At 40.3% G+C, this 27,995-nt stretch overlaps 1 protein-coding gene across 4 annotated transcripts; it reads left to right on the forward strand.

Moving 5' to 3' along the window:
- On the forward strand, nucleotides 1-26,431 carry mffa (mitochondrial fission factor a). 4 transcript variants are annotated; one of them, XM_055645630.1, is made up of 8 exons: nucleotides 1-254; nucleotides 2,450-2,667; nucleotides 7,509-7,672; nucleotides 8,854-8,942; nucleotides 12,865-13,032; nucleotides 18,258-18,320; nucleotides 23,305-23,389; nucleotides 25,217-26,431. In XM_055645630.1, exons 2-8 carry the CDS (start codon nucleotides 2,454-2,456, stop codon nucleotides 25,346-25,348), a joined length of 915 nt encoding a protein of 304 aa, XP_055501605.1. In that variant the 5' UTR covers nucleotides 1-254; nucleotides 2,450-2,453; the 3' UTR covers nucleotides 25,349-26,431. The 4 variants fall into 4 exon arrangements, with proteins under 4 accessions (XP_055501605.1, XP_055501606.1, XP_055501607.1 ...); XM_055645631.1 differs by lacking the exon at nucleotides 18,258-18,320; XM_055645632.1 differs by lacking the exon at nucleotides 12,865-13,032 and having other exon boundaries at nucleotides 3-254.
- Nucleotides 26,432-27,995: the final 1,564 nt, after the last annotated feature.

Here is a 27,995-nt window from a genome sequence, read left to right on the forward strand (position 1 = left end):
TGAGCATGCGCAGCTTCCAGTACGGAAGCCCGTCCGCGCCAGACCAGCGCGACCGGTAGCTTCGCCTCCGGTCATTTTGCCGTCAACCGGACTCTGGAAATGGTTTCTGTTGCGTGAGAGGGAACTGCGACGGGCGCTCGTAATTCCCGAGCAAGGAGTGGCCGGAGCTCCCCCCACCCCCCACCCCCGTCCCCTCAACCTCTCCGGGTGGGAAGCCGCGGCCTGCGAACCGCCGCAGTCGGTGTGTAGCGGAGGTAAGTGTAAGGCCCGGGGGTGGGGGTTGGGGCTGTAACCCCGGGGAGCGGCACCGGGCCCTGTGCGGGCACAGCCTCCCCACACCGGGGGCGTCTGTGACTGGAGAGCGGGCCACGACCACCAGGGCACGGGGTCAAGGTCGGAGCCCAACGCAGCCGAGGGTCAGCAGTGTTTAATTGTCATTTGTACCGACAGACGGAGCAATTACATTCTTCCATTCAGCAACTTAACTAACTTGCTTGCAAACCCATAGATAGAAAACAAACACACATAGAAAAGAAACAACAATTTAGTATATTCATAACCCCAACACGATTGTAAAAATACCCGATACACATATATAATAGAACATAAACAACAGTAAATTCAATAAACCCAACACTATTGCATAAATACACAATACACGTAGATGATAAAATATAAACAAACAATTAAATAAATTAATAATCCCAATACTACTGCAAGAATACCGGAAGGTCTTTAGTTGCAACAAAACACAGTTCATAATTGAGGTTAGACACAAAATGCTGGAGTAACTCTGCGGGTCAGGCAGCATCTCTGGAGAGAAGGAATGGTTGACGTTTCGGGTCGAGACCCTTCTTCAGACTTCATAGTTGAGGTTAATGTTGTGTAGTGTTCCACACATCGCCGGCTGTTCACATTGACATCAAACGGTGAAACAGATCCAAAAGGGGACGACATTGGATGTTGGAGGTGAGGAGAGATGTAAAGCAGTGAAGTGTCATGGTGGAGATGTCAGGTACAGCGAGGGCAAGATCTGTCACCATTAGTAAAAAGGGAACTGGAATCTATTGAGGTCCCAATCGTAATTTGTGCGCGACTCCCCGGAGAGCAGGTAACAAGAAGGATGTTGAATTAAAAAATTGAAGCAAAAAGGGCTGCTGCTGGCTCTAGTGTTTGTATTTCTAGCCAATTCTTTGTTTTTTTTTCAGAAGTCTCTGCAATAGTAAAGGTTTAGTGGACTGCTCCAACATGAAGGCAAATGGCATAAAATGGAATAAAAAAGGAACTGTTTATATCAAATGTACACACAAATTGCTGGAGTAACACAGTGGCTCAGACAACATATCTGGAGAAAATAGACTGATAATATTTTGGATCGGGACTGTTCTTCAAACTGTTTATAGGAGTGGAGGGAGGGGTGAACTGGAAGCCAGTAAAAACCGGGACAAATCTTGCCCAGAGTAGGTGAATCGAGGACCAGAAGACATAGGCTTAAGGTAAAGGGGAAAAGATTTAATAAGAATCTGGGTACCCTCGAGGCCGATGATCAGTGCTCAGGCACCCCCCCTTTCAAAAATGACCTCAGACAAGGAGGTTCCCTGATAAGCAGACTGGAGATAGGTGTGAGCCCAAGAGGCATACATTGTTTTGAATTGTGGAGCTGGCTAATGGATGTTTAGTGAAGGAAGGGGGGGAGAGGGGGTATTTGTTACCTAAAATCAGGGAATTCTGCTGGGAGTGTCCCGGTGAACGGCGAGACGGGCATGTCCCAGCAAGCAGGACCAGGCCCTCCAGCAGGCCGAGTGCACCATCCAATACGCACGGCTCACACACCGGGGTTTCATTGTATTCATAGCATAGATGACTCTCTAACTCCAGATTATGAAAGTATGAGTGCATGAATTGGAAGACCAGTTTATCACTCGGATTATCATAGTTGACGAATATCACTATTTCATCCAGCCTGCTGCCTTAAATCTTTCTCCCTGTTTACTTCTGAAAACCCAAACCCTTCTTCCAGCAGGTTTTCACGCACATTTCATGATTTATTCTTGACATTGTTGGAAGTTGCTTGACTAACATTTTTCTAAATTAGAGATACTAACTTATGGTGGTGATATGTATTGTTGCCTGAAACGACGCGTACTTCCAGTAGCAAAGTCTGATTCTATCATAGCATACTTTGTGAGTGTAGAGATGTAGCATGGAAACAGGCCCTTCAGCACACCAAGTCCACGCCGACCTTTGCTATTTGATAAGTTCACCCCTCTGGTAAAGTATGATGGTCAATGACATGGTGGTATGTGCAGGATAAAAATGGGTGGAATACAATTTGCATTATATTATTCTGTTAGATAAACTTCAGATTTTTCAATTTCTTTTTTAATCTAACTTCAACATTTTTGTTTGGTTGAAGTGCTTTATTCTAACAGTCGTTATTCCTTTCCAGTATTATGAACGTGGCGTCATTTCCTTCTCCCACCAGTGACATGGCTGAAATTAACCGCATCCAGTATGAGATGGAATATACTGAGGGTATCAGCCAGCGGATGAGAGTCCCTGAGAAGCTTCAGGTTGCGCCAGGGTCTGCAGAAGATAGGTGGGGAAAAGGAGACTTTCCGAGCACCACAACTGTAATGGAGGTACCAGAGAGGATTTTTATTGCAGGTACTGTATTCCTGGTTCAAACTGAAAGTTTCTAAATGTTAAGTCACTTATGACATTTAATTTAAATTAAACATAACTTAAAAGCTCCCTTAATGACCTTGTGACCCAGTCCCAAATGCATTCCAGGCAATTAAGTTCCTTTAAGGCATATTCACTGTTGTCCCTTATCCAAGATTTTGGGAGCCTGCACTTCTCCAAACCAGAGGAATTTGTTCAATGCTGCCAATATATCTTGATGTGATTTACTTTTTACTCCTTATTTGACCTGAGAGAGCAAGACTGTCCTGATCAGGAAGCATTTTTATTGCAATGAGTGTTAGTCACAAACAGCTTTGGACATGAGTAGTAGCAAGAAGTAACTGATTTTCAATTTTGGGTAAGGAGAGGAGGGAAAATTCCTCATTTAAAAATAAACAAATGGCTTAATATCTTCAAGATTATGCCATTTTAATGGTTGATGTGGCAGCTTAAAAGCACTGGCTATCTCTATTGCAAGGCATAGAGTCATACGGTAGACACAAAATGCTGGAGTAACTCAGCGGGACAGGCAGCATCTATGGAGAGAAGGAATGGGTGACGTTTCGGTTCAAGACCCTTCTTCAGACTGATGTAAGGAGAGTGGGCGGGACAGATAGAATCTTTGGGTAGAATGTAGTCAGAGACAGTAAGACTGGTGGGAGAACTGGGAAAGGGGAGAGGATGGAGAGAGAGGGAAAGCAAGGGCTATTTGATGTTAGACGTCAATGTTCATACCGCACATATCTAAGCTATCCAAGTGAAATATGAGGTGCTATTCCTCCTATTTGCGCTGGGCCTCACTCTGACAATGGAGGAGGCCCAGGTCAGATTGGGAATGGGAGGGGGAGGTAAAGTGCTGAGCAACCGGGAGATCTGGTTGGTTAGTACAGACTGAGCGGAGGTGTTCAGCGAAACGATTGCCGAGCCTGCGCTTTGTCTCACCGATGTACAGGAGTTGACACCTGGAACAGTGAACACAGTAGAGGAGGTTGCCTGTGAACCTCTGCCTCGCCTGAAAAGACTGTCGGGTCAATAGACAATAGGTGCAGGAGTAGGCCATTCAGCCGTTCGAGCCAGCGCCACCATTCAGATTCAGATTCAGATTCAATTTTAATTGTCATTGTCAGTGTACAGTACAGAGACAACGAAATGCATTTAGCATCTCCCTTGAAGAGCGACATAGCAAACGATTTGAATAAAAAATAAATAATAAGTGTCCGGGGGGGGTGATTGGCAGTCACCGAGGTACGTTGTTTAGTAGAGTGACAGCCGCCGGAAAGAAGCTGTTCCTCGACCTGCTGGTTCGGCAACGGAGAGACCTGTAGCGCCTCCCGGATGGTAGGAGGGTAAACAGTCCATGGTTGGGGTCAAGGCTGATCATGGAATGTGATCATGGCTGATCATCCCCAATCAGTACCCCGTTTCTGCCTTCTCCCCATATCCCCTGACTCTGCAATTTTTAAGAGCTCTATCTAGCTCTCTCTAGAAAGCATCCAGAGAACCCGCCTCCACTGCCCTCCGAGGGAGAGAATTCCACAGACTCGTCACTCTCTGTGAGAAAAAGTGTTTTCTTGTCTCCGTTCTAAATGGCTTACTCCTTATTCTTAAACTGTGGCCACTGGTTCATTACTCCCCCAACATCGGGAACATGTTTCCTGCCTCTAACGTGTCCAAACCCTTAACAATCTTATATGTTTCAATGAGATTCCCTCTCATCCTTCTAAACTCCAGAGTGTACAAGCCCAGCTGCTCCATTCTCTCAGCACATGATAGTCCCGCCATCCCGGGATAGAGTCGAGGGGGGAGGTAAAGGGATGGGTGTTGCATCTCCTGCGGTTGCAGGGGAAAGTACCTGGGCAGGTGGTGGTTTGGATCAGAAGGGACGAGTTGACTAGGGAGTTGCGGGGCAGTGGTCTCTGCGGAAAGCAGAAAGGTGTGGAGATGGGAAGATGTGGCCAACAGTGCAAACTCGTTGGAGGTGGCGAAAATGTCAGAGGATTATATGCTGAATGCGACGGCTGATGGGGTGGTAGGTGAGGACAAGGGGGACTCTGTCCTTGTTACGAATGGAGGGAGGGGGGGCAAGAACGGAGCTGTGGGATATCGAGGAGACCTGAATGAGAGCCTCATCTATAATGGAAGAGGGGAAACCCCGGAGATCTCCTTATTCTTTAGGAAATGGGGGGGGGGGGGGGTTTCCCTCTTGGACATCGGCGAGACCAAGCGTAGGCTTGAGGATCGTTTCGCTCGACACCTCCACTCAGTCTGTCTTAACCTACCTGATCTCCTTGTTGCTCAGCACTAACTCTCCCTCCCATTCCCAAACTTCAAATAGCCCTTGCTTTCCCTCCCTCTCCATCCCCTCCCCCTTCCCAGTTGTCCCACTAATGCCCCATCTACACGTGCCAACTGCCTGCGTTTAGCCCATAATCCCTCTAAACCTTTCCTATCCAAGTACCTGCAAAATGTCTTTTAAGTGTTGTTATAGTTTCTGCCCCAACTATCTCCTTTGGCAGCTCATAACATATACCGAAAAGCTCCTGTGTGAATTTTGGATCTCAAGCGCAAGTTTTTCACACAGAAAAAGTTGCCCCTCAGATTCCTATTAAATTGTGCCCCTTTCACCTTAAACCTATGCCCTCTTGTTCTTCATTTGGGTAAAAGACTCTGTGCATCTAACATATCTATTCCTAGTTTGGTGCCTCTATTCCATGCATGAATGCAACTGTTAGATAACTACATACTTCCAAGCAGATGCAATCATAATATAGAATGACTAGTTCTATTGTGATTTTGAATATTGCCAAGAAATATACTAGTTTCTTTGTTAATGTGGCTGTTAAAAAGCTGTCCTCAGGCACCTGGGTTGTATTTGGGTTGCACTGTGATAAGAAGTTATGTTTTCAAGAAAAAGAAAGAACTTGTTTCTGAAATAGGTCACTCGATCATCTGCTTTCAATTGTGATTTGCAATCATGACATTTATTTTTAGTTAATTGATTTAGTTAAGGTATTAAGTTAAAGTATTTTATTTTGAATGGTAGCCTGTTGTTTCTTAGTTATTTTCCCTTTGAGTGGAAGGGGCGGAATTATTCATTCTAGGCTACTGCAACTTGGAGAAAACATTACAAAGTTATCATTGGCATTCTCCACCTTGAGAGTGGATAATCCGGAAATATTTTCTATTTAAATGAGGTTCATAGACAATCCTGGCTTTTATTGTTTACTTGTCTTTAAGAAGTTACAATAATGAGCAGAGATTTCAGTGGATAAGGTAAGATTTTAAAATATTTAGGATTTAAAAAAATATATAATAGAGCTTTTTTCCCTCCTATATCCCACTGACGATGAAGTCTGGTCTGTTGTGATATCTGTAGAGTTTACACTGTCTCTCTGTGACTGCGTGAGTTTCCTCCAGGTTCAACAGTTTCCTCACGCATTCCAAAGACACATGATTGGCCACTGTAAATTACTGCCCATGGCAGAGACTGATGGGAATGTGGGAGAATAAATGGGATAAGTATATTAACATGAATGGCTGCATAATAGTGTGGACTTGTGGGCCAAAAGGGCTTTTCCATGTTTTATCACTTTTCATCATTATCATTCTCCCCATTTCTGCTGTTACTTGTAATTTAGAGTCATAGAGTGATACAGTGTGGAATCAGGCCATTCGGCCCAACTCGCCCACACCGGCCAACAATGTTCCATAACCTTCCAAACCTGTCCTATCCATGTACCTGTCCAACTGTTTCTTAAATGATGGGATAGTCCCAGCCTCAACTACCTCCTCTGGCAGCTTGTTCCATACACCCACCACCCTCTTTGAAAAGGTTACCCCTCTGATTCCTAATAAATCTTTTCCCCTTCACCTTGAACCTATGTCTGCTGGCCCTCGATTCCCCTACTCCGGGTAAAAGACTACCTACCCGATCTATTCCTCTCATGATTTTGTACAACTCTATAAGATCTCCCCTCATCCTCCTACGCTCCATGGAATAGAGACCCAGCCTACTCAACCTCTCCCTATAGCTCACACCCTCTAGTCCTGGCAACATCCTCGTAAACTTTTCTGAACCCTTTCAAGCTTGACAATACCTTTCCTATAACATAGTTCCCAGAACTGAACAAAATATTCTAAATGTAGTGAGCTGATCTACATCGGTGATACCGAACGTAGGCTTGGCGATCGTTTCGCCGAACACCTCCGCTCGGTCCGCAATAACCTATCTAATCTCCCGGTGGCTCGGCACTTCAACTTCCCCTCCCATTCCGAATCCGACCTTTCTGCCCTGGACCTCTTCCATGGCCAAAGTGAGCACTACCGGAAATTGGAGGAGCAGCACCTCATATTTCGCTTGGGCAGTTTATACCCCAGCAGCATGAACATTGACTCCTCTGTAATTTCCGGTAGCCCTAATTGTCTCCTCCCCTTCTCAGCTCTCCCTCAGCCCTCAGAGGCTCCTCCTCGTCCTTTCTTCTTCATGCCCCCCCTCACACTACATCAGTCTGAAGAAGGGTTTCGGCCCGAAACGTTGCCTATTTCCTTCGCTCCATAGATGCTGCCGCACCCGTTGAGTTTCTCCAGCACTTTTGTCTACCTACAATATTCAAAATGCGGTCTCACCAACGTCTTATACAACTGCAACATGACCTCTCAACTTCTATACTCAAAATTATACAATGAAGTATAATTCTTACTAATTCTTGATACGTGGTGGCATTTGTTTTATTTGTAGTTGTTTTCAAATTATTGGATCACTCTGCATGTGTTCTTTCCAATGTAATTGCACACTTATAAAGCATGGCTGTTCATTGCACTAGGTGACCAAAACAATTCCAGGCCAAGAGATTTGGACCTTATGACATCAAATCTTACAGAACCTTTGGCATTGAAAACGCCCCCGCGTGTCCTCACTCTAACTGAGCAACCTTTAGACTTCTTGGACCTTGAGCGGCCTGTTACTGCAACTCCACAGACCGAAGAGGTGAGTGGTTAGTGATACAAGCTCTTGTCCATTATAATTGTTGCATTATTGCAAAATTAATTTACATGATTCATGTACCAACTACATATACAATATTCTGCTACTTTCATTTTTACCTGTGAACATATCCATCCTCTGAAGTAGCCAGGGGATCATTTCCCTTCTGAAAGCAAAGTTACCAGAATGTTCATGTGGTGGTAGTGATTACTTGCTTTGACATGTTTTTTGTATTTAATAGGAAACTGATGAGCTGACATTTGCAATTTGACAATGCTTTAACAGGAATCTAAATATCTTTAGTGAGTTATCATTTGGAGTTAGTTTGTTTAGTTCCGTTAGAATTCTGGTCAAGGTTGAACCCCTCTCTTCTAATCGCACCCCTCAACCAGGAAGTCACTGTCTAATCTGTTCTAGATACGTTTTTATATGTTTAAGTGTGTCAAGACAACCAAGAGCGTCGAGAATACTTATCTGCCCCAGTTGTCATCCAAGGATGGTATGTGACATGCTGTGTTCTTTAGTGTATTTAATTAATTTGGACTGTGCATTTCCCTTGACCTCAAAACCCCAAATTTCCTGTTATAAGGGGATTTATTTGTTTAACGTGCTTCCATCCACTATTACTGTAACACCATTGGCAAAAGATCTTAATAATAATAGTTTGTTTTAATCGTTAATTTGGTGAAGAATGTTCCATTGATATAAGTATTTGTTATTGGCTGTATTGGGCTGAAATAAGTATTGGCTCTTGAAGCAATTCATAGGAGCAGAATTAAGCCATTCGGCCCATCGAGTCTACTCTGCCATTCAATCATGGCTGATCTATCCTTCCCTCTCAACCCCATTCTCCAACCTTCGTCCCACAGCCTTTTGACATACTTACTAATCAAGAAGTAAGGGTTACTGAATTTTAAAGAGAATAAAATCTGAAGGAAAGTTTAAAAAAACTGTCTTGTAAATGGCAGGGAATGGACAGAAAAATAATTACAGCTAGTGAGGACATTGATGTTATTCATAAGCATGGTTTGTTTTTCAACTTTTTTAGTAAGGAAATATCTTGGGTGTTGAAATCTTCCTGTGGAAGAAAGAAATGTTAGGAAAGTATTTGCTTTTGTTCTTATGTAGGAAGTCATTAAACAAATCTAATCGGACATTCTGCTAACTGAATCTTTTTTCTTCAGGGTCGCTCACATACTCGTTTACGGAGGGAGCGTTCAATGAGTGAAAATGCCGCCCGACCAAATGGGCAGCTTGTCCGAACAGAGTCCATGTGAGTAGATCTCCAGTGATATTTTGTTTCAATTTAAACGTTACTTTGGGTGTTCTTTTGTTATTTGGCGGGTAGTTCTCAGCCTAGCTGATAGTTTGAGTCTTAGACAGCAGATGGAGTGGTTGAAGCTTCATGTATCATCATTTATAGGTAAAAGTTTAGAACTTGAATATGTACTTTTTTACATGCTTAAAAAATGTGTTTGAGCAACACGTGTTTCAAAATGGCAGCAAGCATTTTCTGACACTTGTTCTAAATTGTATTTGGTTAGTTGTTGAAATAGACATTTCATTGATTCTGACCAAAGTTTGTTGTTCATAAATTCTAGTAGCAGAATTAGGCTATTCGGCCCATCAAGTCTACCCCGCTATTCAATCATAGCTGATCTATCTTTCCTTCTCAACCCCAATTCTCCTGCCTTTGCCCCACAACCCCTGATGTCCTTACTAATCAAGAATCTGTCAATCTCCGCCTTCAAAATATCCGTTGATGGTTTCCACAGGCGTCTGTAGCAATGATTTCCGCAGATTCACCACTCTCTGACTAAAGAAATTCCTTCTCATCTTCTTTCTAAAGGTACGTCTTTTATTCTGAGGCTATAGCCTCTGGTTCTGGACTCTCCCACTAGTGGAAACATCCTCTCCACATTCACGTTATCCAGGCCTTTCACTATTCGTCAAGTTTCAACGAGTCTCCCCTCATCCTTCTAAACTCCAACAAGTACGGGCCCAGTGCCTTCAAATGCTTATCATATGTTAACCTATTCATTCCTGGGATCATTCTTGTAAACCTGCTCTAGAACATCTCCAATGCCAGCACATCCTTCCTTGGTTATGGAGCCCAAAAACAGCTCACAATTCTCCAAATGTGGTCTGACCAGTGCCTTAGAAAGCCTAAGTATTACATCCCTGTTTTTTTTGTATTGTAGCCCTCTCGAAATAAATGCTGGTATTGCATTTACCTTCCTTACTACCGATTCAACATGCAAATTAACTTTATGCGAATCCTGCACCCAGCGTTCCTAAGTCCCTTTGCACCTCCAATTTCTCAATTCTCTCCCCACTTAGAAAATAGTCTACGACTTTAGTCTTGCATTATTATACATGCCTTATCCCCTATATTGAAGCTGCACAACATTTTCCTTAATTCCACATCTAGAAGATGAAATGTGGTTAAATTGTTTAAAATTACTAATTTTATTGTTTGCTTTATGATATAGTATAGGCCATTGAGCCTGATGCGATTCAGGTGATTTTACAATTCTTAATTATTTTTGTTTCTTGCACCCCATTGTCATATGTCACTGTTTGAGTTTATTTTGTTAAATAAAAGAATAAGCAATAGCAGAAAAAAATGTCTCGTGAAAATCACACTAATGCTGTGGTTTAAATTTAAAGATGACAAATTATGGAAAGATTGTAGTTAGTGATATTGTATCTGAAAGGACTATCCGTGTTCTTTGGATTGGGTTGAACGAATAAGATTTTCTTTGATCAGATGAAATTGTGAAATTTGGGAATATGATCCTTCATTGGTATCTATGTCGAAATATATTTTTGAAACTAGTTTAATGAAGTAGTTGGTCTCTATCCAACACATGGCTAGTTTAAAAATCTATATTGTTAAACTTATTAGTATTGACAAGTAAGCTTAATGATTTTGTTAACTGTGCAAACACTAAGTTTATTTCATTTGCTAATAAAGCGTGTAGGGTGGGGCGAAAATGTAGAAACAAGGAACTGCAGATGCTGGTCCACCAAGGAAAGACACAAAATACTGGAGTAACTCAGCGGTTCAGGTATAACCTGGAGAACGTAGACAAGTGACGTTTTGGGTTGACATTTTGTGCCTTTCTGTGGAGAGAATATATTGCTTAATTTTAGCAAAATCCTGAATGCATTTAAGATTTTGCTATAAATATTGTATCTGCCGTACCAACATCTTCACCCACCCTACACCCTAGCAGTTCATTTTTTGGTGATTTATCATGTTTGAAAATGAGGGTGGGATAATTTTTATCCAAATCGGGTCATTCTGATGTATTGAATAATTCATTTAATTTTGTATATGTATCAAGTGACAGATATTACAAGATGCTCCTCGTTTTCTTTTTGTTATTGGCACCGTCAACAATGCCAATGTACTAATATTTAAATTAATATTAAATTAAACAATTGTAGACTGGTAGATCAACTGAAACCAAATAATTTCATTGATGGGAGAAGCCAGCTATTTATTTTAATTAGTTCTGAAACAAATTTGTATTGACCTTGCCCTTGTATTCATAGAATTAAACTGCAAAATAGGCAGCTTGATATTCCAAACTGATCTTTCATCATCATTCACCTTACATTAACATTCATTCCCAAGAAATTTTAATTTTGTTAAATTCAATAGACCAGGAATGGGACAAGTCAAGTTATCAATTTAAAATGATTGTGGTTCTTTAATCTCATTTTCACCAACATTTTGTTTTTGTTTTTAAAACTTTCCACTGCGCTTGTTTTTAAAACTTTCCCTATGCTGGAACTTGTTAGGGGAATGTTTATTTAACATACTTCATGCTTTTAACATTTAAAAGAAAAACAATGAAAAAATGGCTCTTATGGCATGATTCTTAAAGACCTTGGACACTTTTCTTTAATATACCCTCTGCAGAAACACAAAGTTTCATTATTTACTTGGTTGAACCTTATAACATTTGGCTAGATATGTTATAAATTTCACCTGTTTTTAAAAAAAAGGTGAAAATCAGTGGGATTCTCACTTGGTGATCACTGAGATAGAAAGAATGAGTAGCAGCTACATAACTGCCTCGTCAATCATTGTTTTGCCACTTTGCTTTTCTTCCATTTAGTTTTGAATTAATGCTATCCTGTCTAGCAATAAATAGTTTCCAGGATTTGTATCTAGAATGTGAACACTTTTGTTTAATTTTGGTTATACCTTCTATTCTGGTATTTGTTAGTACTCATGTTTTTACATCCATACATACCAACTTTAAATTCTTCACTCATCCGGTGAAAAATTGGCAGTTGGCAAGCACAAAAGTTTAAATCCATTGATCTCTCTTCAGTACCAGCTTACTATGACAGTAAATGGTTGTGATTTACTAGGCTGCTCTTAAACTATTGTATTTCCACAAAACTAATTTTTCTAATGTGGAAACCCAATTGAATATTTACTAATCTAAAATCCAGAGGATAATTTATTTCTAAAGTAACCCTTTATTTGTCACGTGTTTATTTTGGACTTTGTTCATGCATTTTACTTCAATCAGTTCGCTGACTTTAAATGTTAATTGAGGGAAAATAATGAACTTGGGTATCACATATATATATTTGTCCTTTAAATTTGCAATATTGCTATTTATGGGCTGTTATGCACGACATATTCCTAATTACTTGTAATCCAAGTGATGGCAGGAATGCAAGCCAAGAGGATCTCTGAGAATGCTTATGATTCAAAGTAGACATTGATTTGATTTAATGGATTGAAATAAATCCATTAACTTTGAAACATTTCTTTAAAAAATGCACATTACAAAAGGCTGATGGAAGGGTGTGGGAGGACAAAACTGGGAGATAAATCTTGTGTTAGTGTTGCTATTATGGATAAAATATACTCTGGGAATTCTCTTGGCATTGCCCACTTTGCCTGCTTTCAGTTTTAGTTGAAAGAAGAAAAATTAATCCATACTTTGCTGATATTTTGAAAAACACAATTTTAAAATATGGGCATATCAAAAATAAATCAAATAGATTAAACTTAGCATTAACATGCACTATATTAAGAACTTGGAAATAATAAGGATACTCGTATTCTTCAATGTCACTCATGAAGCTCGTTGTCTGAAATTCATAGATCTGTCTGAATCTGATTTCCGTGTTTTTCTCTTGCTCTGTTGTGTACATATGAACAGTGTGACACCAGCCCCCCAAACTCAACCTCAGCCTCGTCTTTATCCTCCACTCATCTCTGAAGATGGACCAAACGCATACTCTCCTCATGGCATTTTGTCAGTAATCCACTCCACCACCCGTAGGGCCTACCAGCAAGTCATGGACATGCTAGATGAAAATCGCAGAAGGTGATTGGCTGTTGGACTTGTGTTGTGCTGTGATACAGTTGAGGTTACTACTTTCTTTCCAAAGGCTTTCCTTTCCATAATGTGTGCATTTAGAAACGGTTTATGCCTAAAACAATGTTGATATTTAAAAGGTGGGTCCAAAATTCACTTTTAATTTATTGATTGTAAAGTACATTTTTTTCTATAACTTTCCTCCATTGAGTTCATGGTGCAATTAACTGGAGGACATAAAATTTGGGAACAGATTACATGCTGACTTCAATGGAAAAAGCAGATTCCAAAAAAAGAAGTAAAATGGATATCCTTTAATTAAGTAAAAGTTCTCTAGTATTGAGTGCCTATTGTCCTAGTTTTAGCTTCTAGTGTAATGGTGACTTGGCCAAAACAAATAATGACACCTATGTTTAAAAAGACCCATTAACGCATTACATACACGTTCTGCATTCTACCTGGTGCAATTTGCATTCACTGTTAAACCCACTGCCCACATGCCACACAACTGAAGATGCAAGAAAACAAAGAGAAAGCCTTAACACAAATTTAGGAAAGAGCTTTGTGAATATCCTCACTTTTCCAGACAATTAAGGACACTGTGGTGATTGATACGTCTTTTAGTTAACCGGTAGGCTTATTATTGCAACTACTATCTTTCACACATGGCTTTTCCACGATCGATAACTTTCCGATCATAATTTGTCTAGAGGTGAAGTTTGTGTCGGCCAGGATTATCGCTTTTCACCATGTATTAAAGCTCTGTGTGTGTGTGATGTCAGGTGAGAGCAAGATTGTATTTCTACTATGAGCCCTTCCTTCTTTCAACTCCTGCTTATTAACAATTTAGAATTGTGCCTTATACATAAATAACACCCCGTTAGATAAATATGGCATCATAGAATTATCTCTTCAAAGGAGGATGAAATTGCATGGCATCCCAATTTTAAGCCCGAGTCAACACTGACTCTATAGATTTTGTTGAATCCAACATTGCTGCGTGTGGTCTGTACTTCAGTGCAATTCTATGTAGCTAATGATGTGGCTCTTTGAAATCAAGTGTTGTGCTCTTTATATTGCCTACAGTGAAAAGTTTTGTTTGCGTGCTAACCAGTCAGAAAAAGACTAAACATGAATACAATCAAGCCGTCCACAGTGCACAAATACAGTGCCCTCCATTATGTTTGGGACAAAGGCCCATCATTTATTTATTTGCCTCTGTACTCCACCATTTGAGATTTGTAATAGAATAAATCACATGTGGTAAAGGGTTTAAGAAGGCTGCAGATGCTGGAAAACTGAAGATAGACAAAAAATGCTGGAGAAACTCAGCAGGTGAGGCAGCATCTATGGAGCGAAGGAAATAGGCAACGTTTCGGGCCATAACTCATCTTCAGACTGATGTGAGGGGGGGGTGGGGATGGGGGTGGAGGGCAGGAAGAAGAAAGGAAGAGGTGGAGCCAGTGGGCTGAGGGGGAGCTGGGAAGGGGAGGAGAAAGTAGGGACTACTTGAAATTAGAGAGGTCAAAGTTCATACCACTGGGGTGCAAACTGCCCAAGCGAAATATGAGGTGCTGCTCCTCCAATTTATGGTGGTCCTCACACTGACCATGGAGGCCCAGGGTAGAAAGGTCGGATTAGGAATGGGAGGGGCAGTTGAAGTGCTGAGCCACCGGGAGATCAGGTTGGTTATTGCGAACCGAGCGGAGGTGTTCGGCGAAGCGATCGCCAAGCCTATGCTTAGTCGCACCGAAGTAGAACAGCTGACATCTAGAGCAGCGGATGCAATAGATGAGGTTGGGGGACTCCCCCTCTCCCCCCATCCCACCTTTCCCCCCTTCCCCCCCCCCCCCCCCCCCCCCCCCCCCCCCCCATCCCCCCAGAATGAGCACTGATAGTTGGAATCATCCCTTGCATGAGGAAGAATAACTGACTGTTGAAGACCAATCATCCCAACTCAAGACATGATGGTAGGAATTCAGCAAGGTAGACTTCTAGGCCTCTTCAGTGACTTTCCCTCCATCTTATGGTCAGACGTGGGAATGTTCACTCATTGTTCAATTTAATTCTATTCACAACTCCGCAACAAGTGATCTGTTCCATGTCTGCAAGTAGCAATACCAAGATAAAATTTAGGCCTGGACTGACAGTGCCAGGTAGCATTAACTGACAACCAGATTCAAAAAGATTGCATCGCTGTGAATACTCAGCAGGTTAGGTAGCAACATGGATAACCCTCATTTCTGTTTCTGTTTCTATAGATGCAACTAGATCTGCTAATTATTTTCAGCACTTTCTGTTGTCACCTAACAATGTTGACAAATACTTTTGTGTCTTAACGTCCATTTAGAACACGAGGTGGTCAAACCACCTGCCCTTAATATTCAAGTTCTCCCACCATTGAGGACCTGGGTATGGCCAGAATCTCAACTAGACCATCCTGCAATTCAGGTATGGGTGGCCTGGCACCTCGTGAGTCTCAAGCCTTTTGATAATGGTACAAATCAAGAATACACAATTCCAACAACTCTCAAGTAGCGTGATACAATTCGGACAAAGCAGCCTGCTTGACCAGTGCCCTATCCACTCCCCTCAACAACCCTTCTAACACCAGCATGCTGCAGGGTGTGCCAATTGGACCACTCTTATAGCAGCTCCCTAATATCCAATTTCTGTCATAAAATAGGACGGGAAATTGAGATGTGAGGGGATTACCACCATCATCAGGCTCTTCTCCAAGTCACACAGTATCATGACATAGAATTGTTTTTCCCAATCTTATTATTGCTGGATCTAAGTCTAGAAACCCACTGCCAAACAATTTAGGATGCACTTCAAAAGAATGGCGTAGTATTTATCAAGAATTTCAAAAAGGTGGCTCACCAGCACCTTCTGCAGGTGAATTAAAGCATGAACCATATATATCAGTCTTGCTGTTGCTGCCCAGATTCTGAAAAATGAATTGTATTTTTAAAAATCACCTATTTTCTTCACGACAAGGTCTGGAAGGATGACTGAGGCTGATATCCTCGAGCCTGGGAAGCTATGGAGTATGAGAGAAAGCTGGGAAGAGGATACATGTAGATCATGATAGGCTGATGATTGAAATGCCATAAATTTCTTTATCAGCCTGTAAAGAGTTTAATTGACTTTAGGGTGAATTGAATTCGACTTTTGACTTCTAATAAGATATTAGACAATTCTAAAGTACAAGAAGTAAACTTTTAAATGTACTGTTTTTTACTTGTTATACTCACTGGCAGGAAAATTCTAGTATTGTAGTTATCTAAAGTTACTGGGTGCTGCTTAGCAATACATTTTAGCCTTCAACAGTTTTGGAATAAATAATGTTTGGGTACCCCTTTCTATTTGTGTAAAAAAAAAAAAGGCAGGAACTGGCCATACTGTCTAACTTCCTCCAGCATTCAGTAAGGTCACAAACTGATCATGCACCCCATCCTCTTTCACATTGACTCCCAACGATTTGTCATGCTAATACAAAGCCTGTTTTAAAAAATCATGTAGCTCATATCTGACACTTATATACTACAGATCCAACACTTCCTCTAGCATTCGGTAAGATCACAACTGATCATGCACCCCATTTTCTTTCACAAGATTTGTCATGTTGATCCTTAAAGTCAGTTTAAAGTAATTTTATGATAAACACAGTCAGCAACATGTTATTGTACTGTTCATAGTAGCCCAGCAAAGTAGAAAGGGGAGCTCAGTTGTGTAGATGGAATGGAATAATTCTGTTTTCGCAGGGCCACTACATATCAATTTATCAAGTATTCAATTCTGCTTTGGAAACCAAATGGTCTTGTTTCTCATAGGACTTGTGTTTCAAGCATCTCATTGGGGATAATCTTGTATGTTGAGGAGCTAAATGGTCACCACATGTTCCATACAGGTTTGAAATTCTACAATTTATTTTTTGGAGGGAATTCATGAAAATATAAAGGTGAATTTTGGACCTGCCTGTCATGCCTATGATATAGTGTAATTTCATTTTACCTGTATTCGTTTATTTTTATACCTTTGCTTTCTATACATGCAATGTTTTCCATTTGTAGCAGGGACTATTCTGACAGTGTCAATGTTTGTCGGCAAAGTTATAACTTTTATTTAAGCATTAAAGGTACTGCAGATGATTTATATGCTTTTGTTGTGTGCTGTACTAAGATGGTTTGACCAACAAACAGCTTATATTGGGTGGTCCACAGAAAAATGCTAGGGTGTGAATGCAGATTTTCACCGTGGTTATTACAATGCCCCATTGAGCTGAGTATCGTATTCCAAACAAGCAGCAACGAAACAGTCCAACTACACTTTATCTGTCCACCTATGCTAGTGAGCCAAATCATGATAAAACAGCAAAGCAGTTCATTGTATTTCATAAATCCAGTTATGTACAGGAGCTGAAGAAATGTGAAAGCAAACAATAATGCAAATGGATTTAACATGAGAGAGAGAGGTGTACTTGCTATCAAGATAGTAAAATATATGATTGACATTAACAGACAGAAATTAAATTGCTTTCTGGTGCATTTCAACAGTTTCATATACATCATTTCACTATTTTTGAAGAATATTGAATACGTACAATCTTATAACATGTACTCTCAATTCCTCAAACAACCCCTACCCCACCAACCTAGTGTGTTTTTTGAAGATTAGCCTTGTGCATTATGCATTTGTAGAGCATTTGATAAAGCATTAATATGACTGTATTTATGAAGACACAGTGTAGAAACTCCAACCATGTCTTGAAGTCTTGCTGAATACAGGCGAGTGTCCTTGTCAGATGGAGGTAAGCAATCATCATAGCCTACTGATTAATTTAGCCCAGAATCGTTGGACAAACACTTGGAAGATATAACAGGTAATCTCATTCAGTTATTCCAATTGTAGTGATAGCACAAAGAATTATATTCTTTCAAGGCTGTATTGTAGAGGCTTCATGGAACTACCATTAAGGCTGTACGGTTTTTAGTAAAAACATAATCACATAGTAAAGACTTTCTTTTTCTATTTTTTTCTGCAATATTAAATGCTCTATATAAATGCTACTTGTATGTCTTATGGCAGGCATCATTATCTTTTAATAATCCGAGACCTGTCTGTCAATGTCTATTTTATTCTTTTAAGTGTACTTAGTCCTGGTCTTTTAGCCATTCTACATCCTGAATACTCTCATCTGTCCTAATTGTCTCTTTTTCCCTGGAAACTAGAACAATACTTCGTGGAGGGTCAACTTGTGCTATTTCATCTAACCCTCTGCTTGACACTTCCAGGTAAATATGACCATTTACAGCCTTGATTGCAGCCTTCACTATTAGCCTATATTCTTTTCCCTTCTCAATTTTGGAATCTGTTTCTCATTAGAAACTTGTTGGAGCTGGTTATACAACCAGTAGAAGGATAAATTATTAAATCTACAATGAAAAGGGGAAAAGTTGGAAATACTGAATAGTTAGAGACAAGTTGGAGGGCGACAGGCAGCATAAAGCTCGGGACCATCCTTGCAGAATGAAGTGATTACACAAAGAGTATCTCAAATCTAAGTTTGCCGCCTTTGTTGCATAGTAGACCATGTAATGAGCAGTGCACACAGAACATTACATTGGAAGGAATACAAGTGAATCACAGCTTCTTGTGGAATGTTTGAATGCCCGGATGGTGGAATGGGAAAGGTAAATGTGTGAGGAGTAGGTGTAGGTCAAAATGAAAGAGTGAACCAGAGAGGAGTGGAGAAAGCAGTTTGTTTGAAATGTTCTGTTTATTATTGTCACGTGTACCAAGGTATAGTGAAAAGCTTTTTGTAGCATGTTATCCAATCAATGAAAAGATTATACATGGTTACCATTTTATATTGTTTACAGGGGAGAAGAATGGGCCCAAGACAAGTATTTTAGGCTTGATAACAGGAACATTTAGTGCAAGATAAGGTCTGATTAAAGATAATTCAAAAGTCTCCAATGTATTAATAGCAGATTACTTGGTCATCATCTTGTTAATATATGTGGGCCCTTGCCATGTATGGACTGACTGTAGCTCATTCGCTGATACAATATTGACCACACGACAAAGAAGTACATTTGGAACCCTAAATCTGTGAAAGATGCAATGTAAATGCACATCTTATATTGCCACAAAATATAAGCGAGGGAATCTGAAGTGTTACTCACATTTACCACAATATATCATATCAAGAGACATTGAGAACAGCAGTTGTCATTTGATCTGTGCTTTTCATCCCACAAACCTCATTACATTTAGATAGATGGGGCTTAGATTAGTTTATTGTCGCGTGTACTGAGGGACAGTGAAAAGCTTTTTGTTGTATGCTAACCAATCAACGGAAAGACTATACATGATTACAACTGAGTCGTCCGCAGTGTACAGATGCGTAATAAAGGGAATAACATTTGTCGCGGGGTAAAGTCCATTTAAAGATAGTCTAAGGGTATTCAATAAGATAGATTGTAGCTCAGGACTGCTCTCTAATTAATGGTAGGATCAGTTTTGTTTATTTTCACGTGTACCGATGTACAGTAAAAAGTTTTTGCATGCTATCCAGTCAGCCGAATGGTTACAATTGAGCTATTTACGATACATAGATACATGATAAGGGAATAACGTTTAGTGCAAGGTAAACCAGCAAAGTCCAATTAAGGAAAGTCCAAGGATCACCAACGAGGTAGATAATAGTTCAGCACTGCTCTCTGGTTGTGGTAGGACGATTCAGTTGCCTGATAACAGCTGGGAAGAAAGCCTCTGAATCTGGTGGAAGGGTTTGACAAGGAGAATCATCCTTGTTTTGGGCAGAAGGAGAGGGAAACAGAAAGAAATGGATCGGATGCATTTCAGAGCCCAGACAACTGTGGTGGAAGAGAAGTTTTGATTAAGGCAGGAAGAAAACATATCAGAAGCACCAATGTGGAAAGTGTCAGAACAGATCTAATAGAACCAGTGAGACTGAATAAATGGGATGGATTCTTTACATGAAAAAGAGTGAGAGGAAATGTATTTGAGGCAGGTGTGGGAGTCTCTGAGCTTGTAATGGAAATTGGTCACTATCCTATGCTCAAAAATAAAGACGGTGAACTCTGGAAATGATAGAGAAAAGTGAGCAATGGAACATAGAAATTTGCGACCAGAGTGAAAATTAGCCGCTTTTGTTTTTTGTACGCTACGTCTATGTTGATTCATTTTGTATTCTGTTTTCTTTAGTGATCACAATGAAGGCAGTTCTTACTTGTCAAATTCATACCACTAATAATTTATTGAGTAAAAATAATTAATTTGTCATCAACTTGCAATGTTAAGCCATATGAATAGTAGGAAATGGAAGCAACTTCAATAATAGACTGTAACATGCCTTACTTATTGTGTTGACTAGAACCAAAACCTGGCCTGATTGCAATGTATGCAAGTACATTGCATGAGGCTGCCTGCTTTTATTTTTTGTAAAATGAAAGATACAAATTATTTTACAATGTTCTCATTTATTTGGTTGAGTGTCTAGATTATGATGTGTGTAAAGTGATGTTCAAATCTATTGGTGTTGCAGGGAGAAGCAATTAAGTATTAATATTCTTTCTGAAATATCTGTAGGAAGAATTGATGCAAATATGGGTTGGTCAAGGTTTATGTAAGATTCTTTTCAACAGATTTTCACAAATAAATTATTGTGGAGATGGAAATGCCAATTAATCAGGCATGCCGAATTTATTAAGATCAAGTTGATTGTTGCATTTGGAGTCCAGTAGCTAAGGGAGGGTAAACACCAGGTAGTTTCTAGCCTATTTCTATTGAATAGAATTCTTGCATATCATAGAGTGATACAGTGTGGAAACAAGTCCTTTAGCCCAACTTGCCCACACTGGCCAAAAATATCCCACCTGCCAGTGTTTGGTTCATATCCCTCCAAACCTATCCTATCCATGTACCTGTCTATCTGTTTCTTAAATGTTGGGATAGTCCCTGCCTCAACTACCTGTATAAGCAGCTTGTTCCATACACCCACCTTTATGTGAAAAATATACCTCTCAGATTCCTATTAAGTCTTTTCATCTTCACCTTAAACCTATGTCCTTAGGTCCTTGATTCACCTATTCTGGGCAAGAGACTCTGTGCAGCTATCATCTTCCTGAGGTTCAGAATATAAACAACATTAATTTGGCAACTGTCTGATTGTTTGTTTGCTAAATAATAGATTTAATTCCCATACTCAAGAGCACACTAATCCATCTGCAAATTTAATCCTATATGGGGCAACACACTCTTCTACTAGATCAGGCTGGTTTATTCTCATTCAAGAGACAATGAAATTCACAATTCGTGTGAAGTCACAGTAAACAGAATATTTAGAGTAATGATAAATACATCAATAAATACAGTCATGAGTGCCAAACGACCAAATAGTGCAAGAGATTATAGTGCAAAATCTGAATAGCGCTAAGCAATATTAAAATACAATAATGGAATAACCAAGCTCACTTGAGTAAAAGTATGTTGCAGCACCTCTGGGATTGGGGTGTGAAAGAGATGTGTGGTTCTGGAGTTGGTTAACAGCAGAGGCATTCATGCTTTCAACCTCCTGAATCTTCCCGTAGAGGCTAGAAGAGAAAAACGAATATGACCAGGGTAGCAGGCATCCTTGAAGATCCTTCCAGTCTTACTGATGCAATATTCCATGAAGAGAGATTGGATAGAAGCAAGTGTTCCCTGTGAAGGACTGGACAGTATTAGCCACTCTCTGCGTGTTCAGGCAAAGGAGCAGAGCACTTGTCTTACCAGGATGAGATGCTTCCTATCAGAATGCTTTTCATACTGCATCTGTATACATTTGAGAATGCTCGTGAACATGCAAGGGACAAAGCACATAACCCCGAGCAGCACCAATATCGAGGGTCAGGGTGGAGGGAATATTATGACCAATTCTAACCTATTGAGGTCTGTTGCTTAAGGTCCAGAAGCCAATTGCCAATTGAGGCCACAAGGCCAAAGTCTAGTGGTTTTGGGATGAGCTTATTTGGTATTATGGTTTTTAAGCCTGAGCTGCAGTCAATGAATAGGATCCTGACATAAGTGTTCTAATAGTCAAAGTGATCCAGACCTGAATGTAGTGCAAGAGAAATGGCATCCACCATATTTTTCCCATGCACAATTTGCAGAGGATCTAGATTGTCTGAGAGACTGGCACAGATGTGGACTAGTACCAAACTTGCAAAGCACTTGGTTATGGTTGAAGTTACAGCCACCGGCGGTAATCTTTGAGACCAGTCACTTCACTTTTCTTGGGGACTGGAATGGTAGGGGTTTCCTTGAAGCAGATGGGGACACTGGACTGCTAAAGTGAAAGATTGACGATGTCAGCAAAGACGATGGCCATTTGATTGATGCATGTTTTCAGAACGCGTCCAGAGGCTCCATGCAGGCCGGCCGCTTTCCAATAATTTATCCTTGTGAAAGTAGATCAGACTTCAACATGGGACAGAGCGAGTGAGGGATGTGCCTAGATAGCACATGTTCCAAACAGGCTTAGAAGGCACTGAGCTTGCGGTTAAAAATGTACTGTTGCCAGAGAGCACCCCCACCCCCCCCAAATTGTATTCAGCTCCTGCCGCGGTCACCTGTTATCTGCTTGATTGAATTGAGCCTGTAGCATATTTTGGAATTTCTCTGGTAGCTTTGTGGAGATCACACTTGGCCTTCTACGGGAGCACCGTTTTTAAATCCTTGGAACTGGACCTCAGCAGAGTGTAAATCGGGGTTTTTGGTCAGAATAGACCCTAATTGTCCGTCAGAACACGGTCACCAATGCTTTTCTTGATGAAATCGGTAACAACTGCGGTGTACTCATTTAGCTGGATGAACTGTAATCCAGTCCCCTGACTCAAGGGTGTCCAGGGAACTCTGCTTCCAATGCTGTATTACTATTTTCATTGGTGTCTCGCACTTCAGTCTCTATAAGCTAACAGGAGCAGAACAGACTGATGATCGGACTGGCCAAGATGAAGGCGAGGGATAGAACGATCAGTATACTTGACGGTGCTGCAGCAGTGGTCAAGAACGTTAACACCCCTTGTGAGGCTGGAGACATGCTGATGGTGTTTAGGGAACTAGAAATGAATCCAAAATGGATGACGAATAATAAGTGATAGCTGTCATGATATGAAACAATTTCACCATTTGCAGATATTTCTCTTTTGATAAAGCTGAATAAAGTTAATTGTTAATATGAATGTAAAGATGATCTCATTTTGTCTGTAGGTATAGCCTTTCCAGTTGTGAACCTACATTGGAAGGAACACAAGATGATGTGGCACTTGTGGATTCTATTTCCTTACGAAGACAGGTACTGAACTAAATTAATTTCTAAACCCTGGTGTCATGGCTGTATTGAGTAGATGTATATGGAGGTTGTCTGGGAGACTGGCAGGTTATTTGAGGAGCATTATTGACAACTGCTTGGTGCTGTGAATATCTTTGGTCCCAGAAACTCAATTCCCATTCATCATCACTCATCCGCAAATAAAGCAGACTCTTCAAAACTTGCACCATATTTGACTTCAAGTTGAGCGTTTGTCATGATGTCTACACTCCAATAATATGACTGCCTATTTCCACCCACAAATGCATCCCTGGCTCTCATTTTCTCATTCATATCCAGATTTGATTATTCCATCATGTTTCCACCATCTTTTCCTCATTCTATCCTCCATAAGCTTCAGGCCGCCACATACTAACTGTGCCAAGACCTATTCACCATATCGGCTGACTAAATTAATTTCTACACTGGTGTCATCTAGATGTAAACAGACTGGCCGTTATTTTAGGATTGTGACAAACTGTTGGATTCTACACTCCTTGTTTTCCACCCACAAATGCCTCCATGGCTCATTTACTCTGTCTATCCAGAATATCTGTAATCATCCTCAAGCCATCAAAATCTGCCAAGACATTCATACGTGCTACATTTAAACCCGTTTTTGTAAAATTTATCCATGTTTCAACTTCTCCTGCTTCCAAGTAATCATCCCAAGCCATCAAAATCTGACAATACGTGCAATTTCCAGTTTGTATTACATGATCACCTGCTACCAAGACTGGAATTGCCTTTGCAAATTCTTTACTCATTGAAGGCTACCATTTTGATTAAGCTTTTGGTCAATTGACTTAACAACCATTGAGGTTCAATATAAGTTATTATTTAATAGCATGCCTGGACGTCCTTGTACACCAGTCACTGAAAGTTGGCTTACAGGTACAGCAGGCAGTGAAGAAAGCTAATGGAATGTTAGCCTTCATAACAAGAGGATTTCAGTATAGGAGTAAAGAGGTTCTTCTGCAGTTGCATAGGGCTCTGGTGAGAGCACATCTGGAGTATTGTGTCCAGTTTTAGTCTCCTTATTTGAGGAAGGATATCCTTGTGATTGAGGCAGTGCAGCGTAGGTTCACAAGATTGATCCCTGTAATGGCGGGACTCATATAAGGAAAGATTGAAATGACTAGGCTTGTATTCACTGGAGTTTAGAAAGATGAGGGGGAATCTTATAGAAACGTATAAAATTTATAAAAGGACTGGACAAGCTAGAAGCAGGAAAAATGTTCCCAATGTTGGACGAGTCCAGAACCAGGGGCCACAGTCTTAGAATAAAGGGGAGGTCATTTTAAACTGAGGTGAGAAAAAACGTTTTCACCCAGAGAGTTGTGAATTTATGGAATTCCCTGCCACAGAGGACAGTGGAGGCCAAGTCCCTGGATGGATTTCAGAGAAAGTTGGATAGAGCTCTAGGGGCTAATGGAGTCAAGGGATATGGGAAGGCAGGCACGGGTTATTGTTAGGGGATGATCAGCCATGATCACAATGAATGGCAGTGCTGGCTCGAAGGGCCGAATGACCTCCTCCTGCACCTATTTTCTATGTTTCTATTTAGTCTTTTGAGATATTTTGCTCTTTTAAAGAAGTTTGTATGAATCCAAGTTTCTTTTTGAGCCAAAGGAAGAAAAATGAAAGAATGCATTTGCTATTACTACACCTATCGCTCCCAATGTATTAAAAATATCTTCTTGCGGTAAAAATACATTTCAAACACTTCTTTTAACATGCATCACACAGGAATGTTTGGAATATTTCTCCCTGGTGTTAAATCTTTTTTTTTTTTTACTATCTTTTTGTCAGATAATTAAACTGAATCGTCGGCTCCAACTTCTTGAGGAAGAAAACAGAGAACGTACTCGCCGGGAAATCATTGTGTACTCAATAACTGTCGGGTTCTGGCTGATCAATAGCTGGCTCTGGCTCCGACGTTGAGTGAGCATTGTATATATCAAATCTTTTGCTAAATGAACAACAGTTTTCTCAAAAACAGTTGCTGCCACAAAGGTTTTTGCCTCTTCTGTACCAAGATAGACTTTCTCCAGGTGGTTGCACTGATTGCTCACTCCATATAACACGGAGAAAGGAATCATGTGGGTGAAAGAATATATTGTTGCCTCAAATTTAAATATTTATTATTATCTTACTTTATTAAAACCCATTTTGCATGTCAGTAATTAGGGAATGTGTAGCTTCCAGGAGTTTTTTTAAACATGTAATTGAACCTGATGTGTGAGTGACAGTAGGTCCAGGGGAACATTACAGAACAGCACAGGAATAAAGCTCAAGGTCCATAAAAAAAAATCTGACAGAGAGATTAAATTTAAAGATTTTGAGAGCTGTACATGTCAATGTCGAGAATTGTATTTTTCTTCTATTTCATTGTGAAATGAAGTAGACTTCCTGGTTATGGGTCCTTCATATATTTTTTTGCATTTATTTTGCTTGAAATTAAGTGGGCCAAGACAAAACTCTTGCGTTCATCAAAAATATGTACCACAATAATGATTTTTTTAATTTGAATGTTAACATGTGTGGCAATCGTCATTTAAAAATATGACTTGCTTTTGATCAATTACCATAACACTGCAGTAATATTGCCAAAAACGTTCTTCTGACTTGGGTGGGAAGCAGAATGTATTTACTATGAATGCTGAAAGAAAACAGTCATTGTGTAGCCTTGACCTAAAATATTCGATTAATGTTTGGATTAAACAAATGTTTAGTTTATCTTTATGATTTTGACCTGCTGATGTACAAATTTATTGTTTTGACCTAGTGTTGAAGGCATTTATTGAAGGAGCATTGAATGCAAATATAATATTGAAAAGAATGTTCTTCTAGATTTACATTGTGTTAATCTTTTATGTGGCAATTTTTTTTCCTACTTTGACTTTTTATGTGAACACGCTTGCACAAGATTATCAGAAGTACAACTATGTGTGTGTATATATATATTTGATTACATACAATGTGGCTGTAAAGAAAATTAAATTTGAATATTGTGGTTTTCCCCCACGTTGATTGAGTGACAATTACAATTTTTTGTATAGTTTTGTGTTATATTTGTTGCCCGAACCAAGGCATATTTACAGGCTTAGAAAGCCCGAGGCCTGAATTTGTACTGCAGAAAGTATGAATTTGTATCTCCTGTGGCAATTTGAAACTTTAAAATGAAAGGAATGGTATCACTGAGTGGTAAAACTGCACATTATTACCAGCATTGTAAGAAAGAAACCTATCCTACATGCTTGAGACTTGTTAAATAATGCCTGAGAACATATTAAAGGTGTGGTGGAAATGGTAATGTTAGGTGTGACTATTCAGATCCATATGAATGTGATGAATACAATCTAATATAGCCAGCAAGTCCAGCAGTTGAAGGCTCATAATCTACATTTGAGGCTAATTAATAAATCCCATCACGTCTTTAGATTAGAGAAGATACAGCTGGAAGCAAGGTCCTTTGGCCTACTGGGTCTGTGCTGACCAACGATCACCTATATTATCTTACGCAATAGGGACAATTTACAGAAGCCAATTAACCTACAAACTTACAAACTTGCACTGCTTTGGAATGTGGGAGGAAACGGGAGCACCCAAAGAAAACCCTCGCTGTCACAGGAAGAACATACAAACTCTGTGCAGACAGCACCCTTAGAAGAAGGAAAAGAAGAAAAGCTTGTATGAATTTTAGAGTCAGCAACCTCTGCGCCATCCTGCTTCCCCTAGTTCTGGGGAAAGATCATCGATCTGACATTCATTCCACTGATACATGCTGCTTAACCTGCCTGGTACTTAGCATTTTCTGAAAATATAAATTGCTTTAACCGTGATCTATGGCCGTTTCACCATCTTTTTCCCTTCATCAACAGATATACCATCCGCTGATCTGCCTTTTAACCCTAAAATCGTTTAAAATCAATTTCTAATCACAACTCCAACCACCATGTTAGTGGTTCTAATATTGTCTTTTCTGGCTGTCTAATTTTGGTGCATCTTGCGATTGCTTTTCCTACATTATGATGCCATTTAAAAGTAAGTTTGTGTGAAAACTTTTTTTTGGCATGTTAGTTTGTACAAATCTGTTGATTTAAAGGATGGACCATACTGTTATTCTGATGAGCGGTAATAAGCGAGTTCGGTATTCCGACTGCGCATGCCCAGGTCAAAGGCCACTGCATACATATTGCTGGAAAGCAGTGGACCTTCATTTCTTCCGTTTTTTCCAGCTTTGATTCTTCTAGATAAGAAAATACTGCTTTCAAATTATGAAATAGTTGTATTTATTGTTCCTTTGTTAAAAGCTGAGATTATTTTGTTGTTTTTATTGCTTTATGCTTTGGTGAGTGTGCGAGATCGTGGTCGGTGTCGGGCCCGGGTCTGCTGAGTTGCTGCTGGGCCATCCCTGTCCCCTCCCGGGTGTCTCCCTGTCCGGAGGCGGCAGAAGGCGTCGGGCCGGGCTTGCAGCACGGGAAGGAAACTTAGTTGCTGCATCACTTTGTGTGTATGGCTCTCTTCGGAACTGTCGGGAGAGACGACGCTTCCAGTCCGAGTGGCTCCAATCCTAGAGATGGGACTC

The sequence above is a fragment of the Leucoraja erinacea genome, chromosome 14, assembly GCF_028641065.1.
Source record: "Leucoraja erinacea ecotype New England chromosome 14, Leri_hhj_1, whole genome shotgun sequence".
Lineage (NCBI taxonomy): Eukaryota > Metazoa > Chordata > Chondrichthyes > Rajiformes > Rajidae > Leucoraja > Leucoraja erinaceus.

Excerpts from the sequence above, each read along its gene's own strand:
- mffa (XM_055645630.1), top strand. The coding sequence starts at position 2,454 with ATGAACGTGGCGTCATTTCCTTCTCCCACCAGTGACATGGCTGAAATT. Across the intron at positions 13,033-18,257 it reads CTAGATGAAAATCGCAGAAG|AACAATACTTCGTGGAGGGT; the intron begins GTGATTGGCTGT and ends CCTGGAAACTAG. Across the intron at positions 18,321-23,304 it reads CCTCTGCTTGACACTTCCAG|GTATAGCCTTTCCAGTTGTG; the intron begins GTAAATATGACC and ends TTTTGTCTGTAG.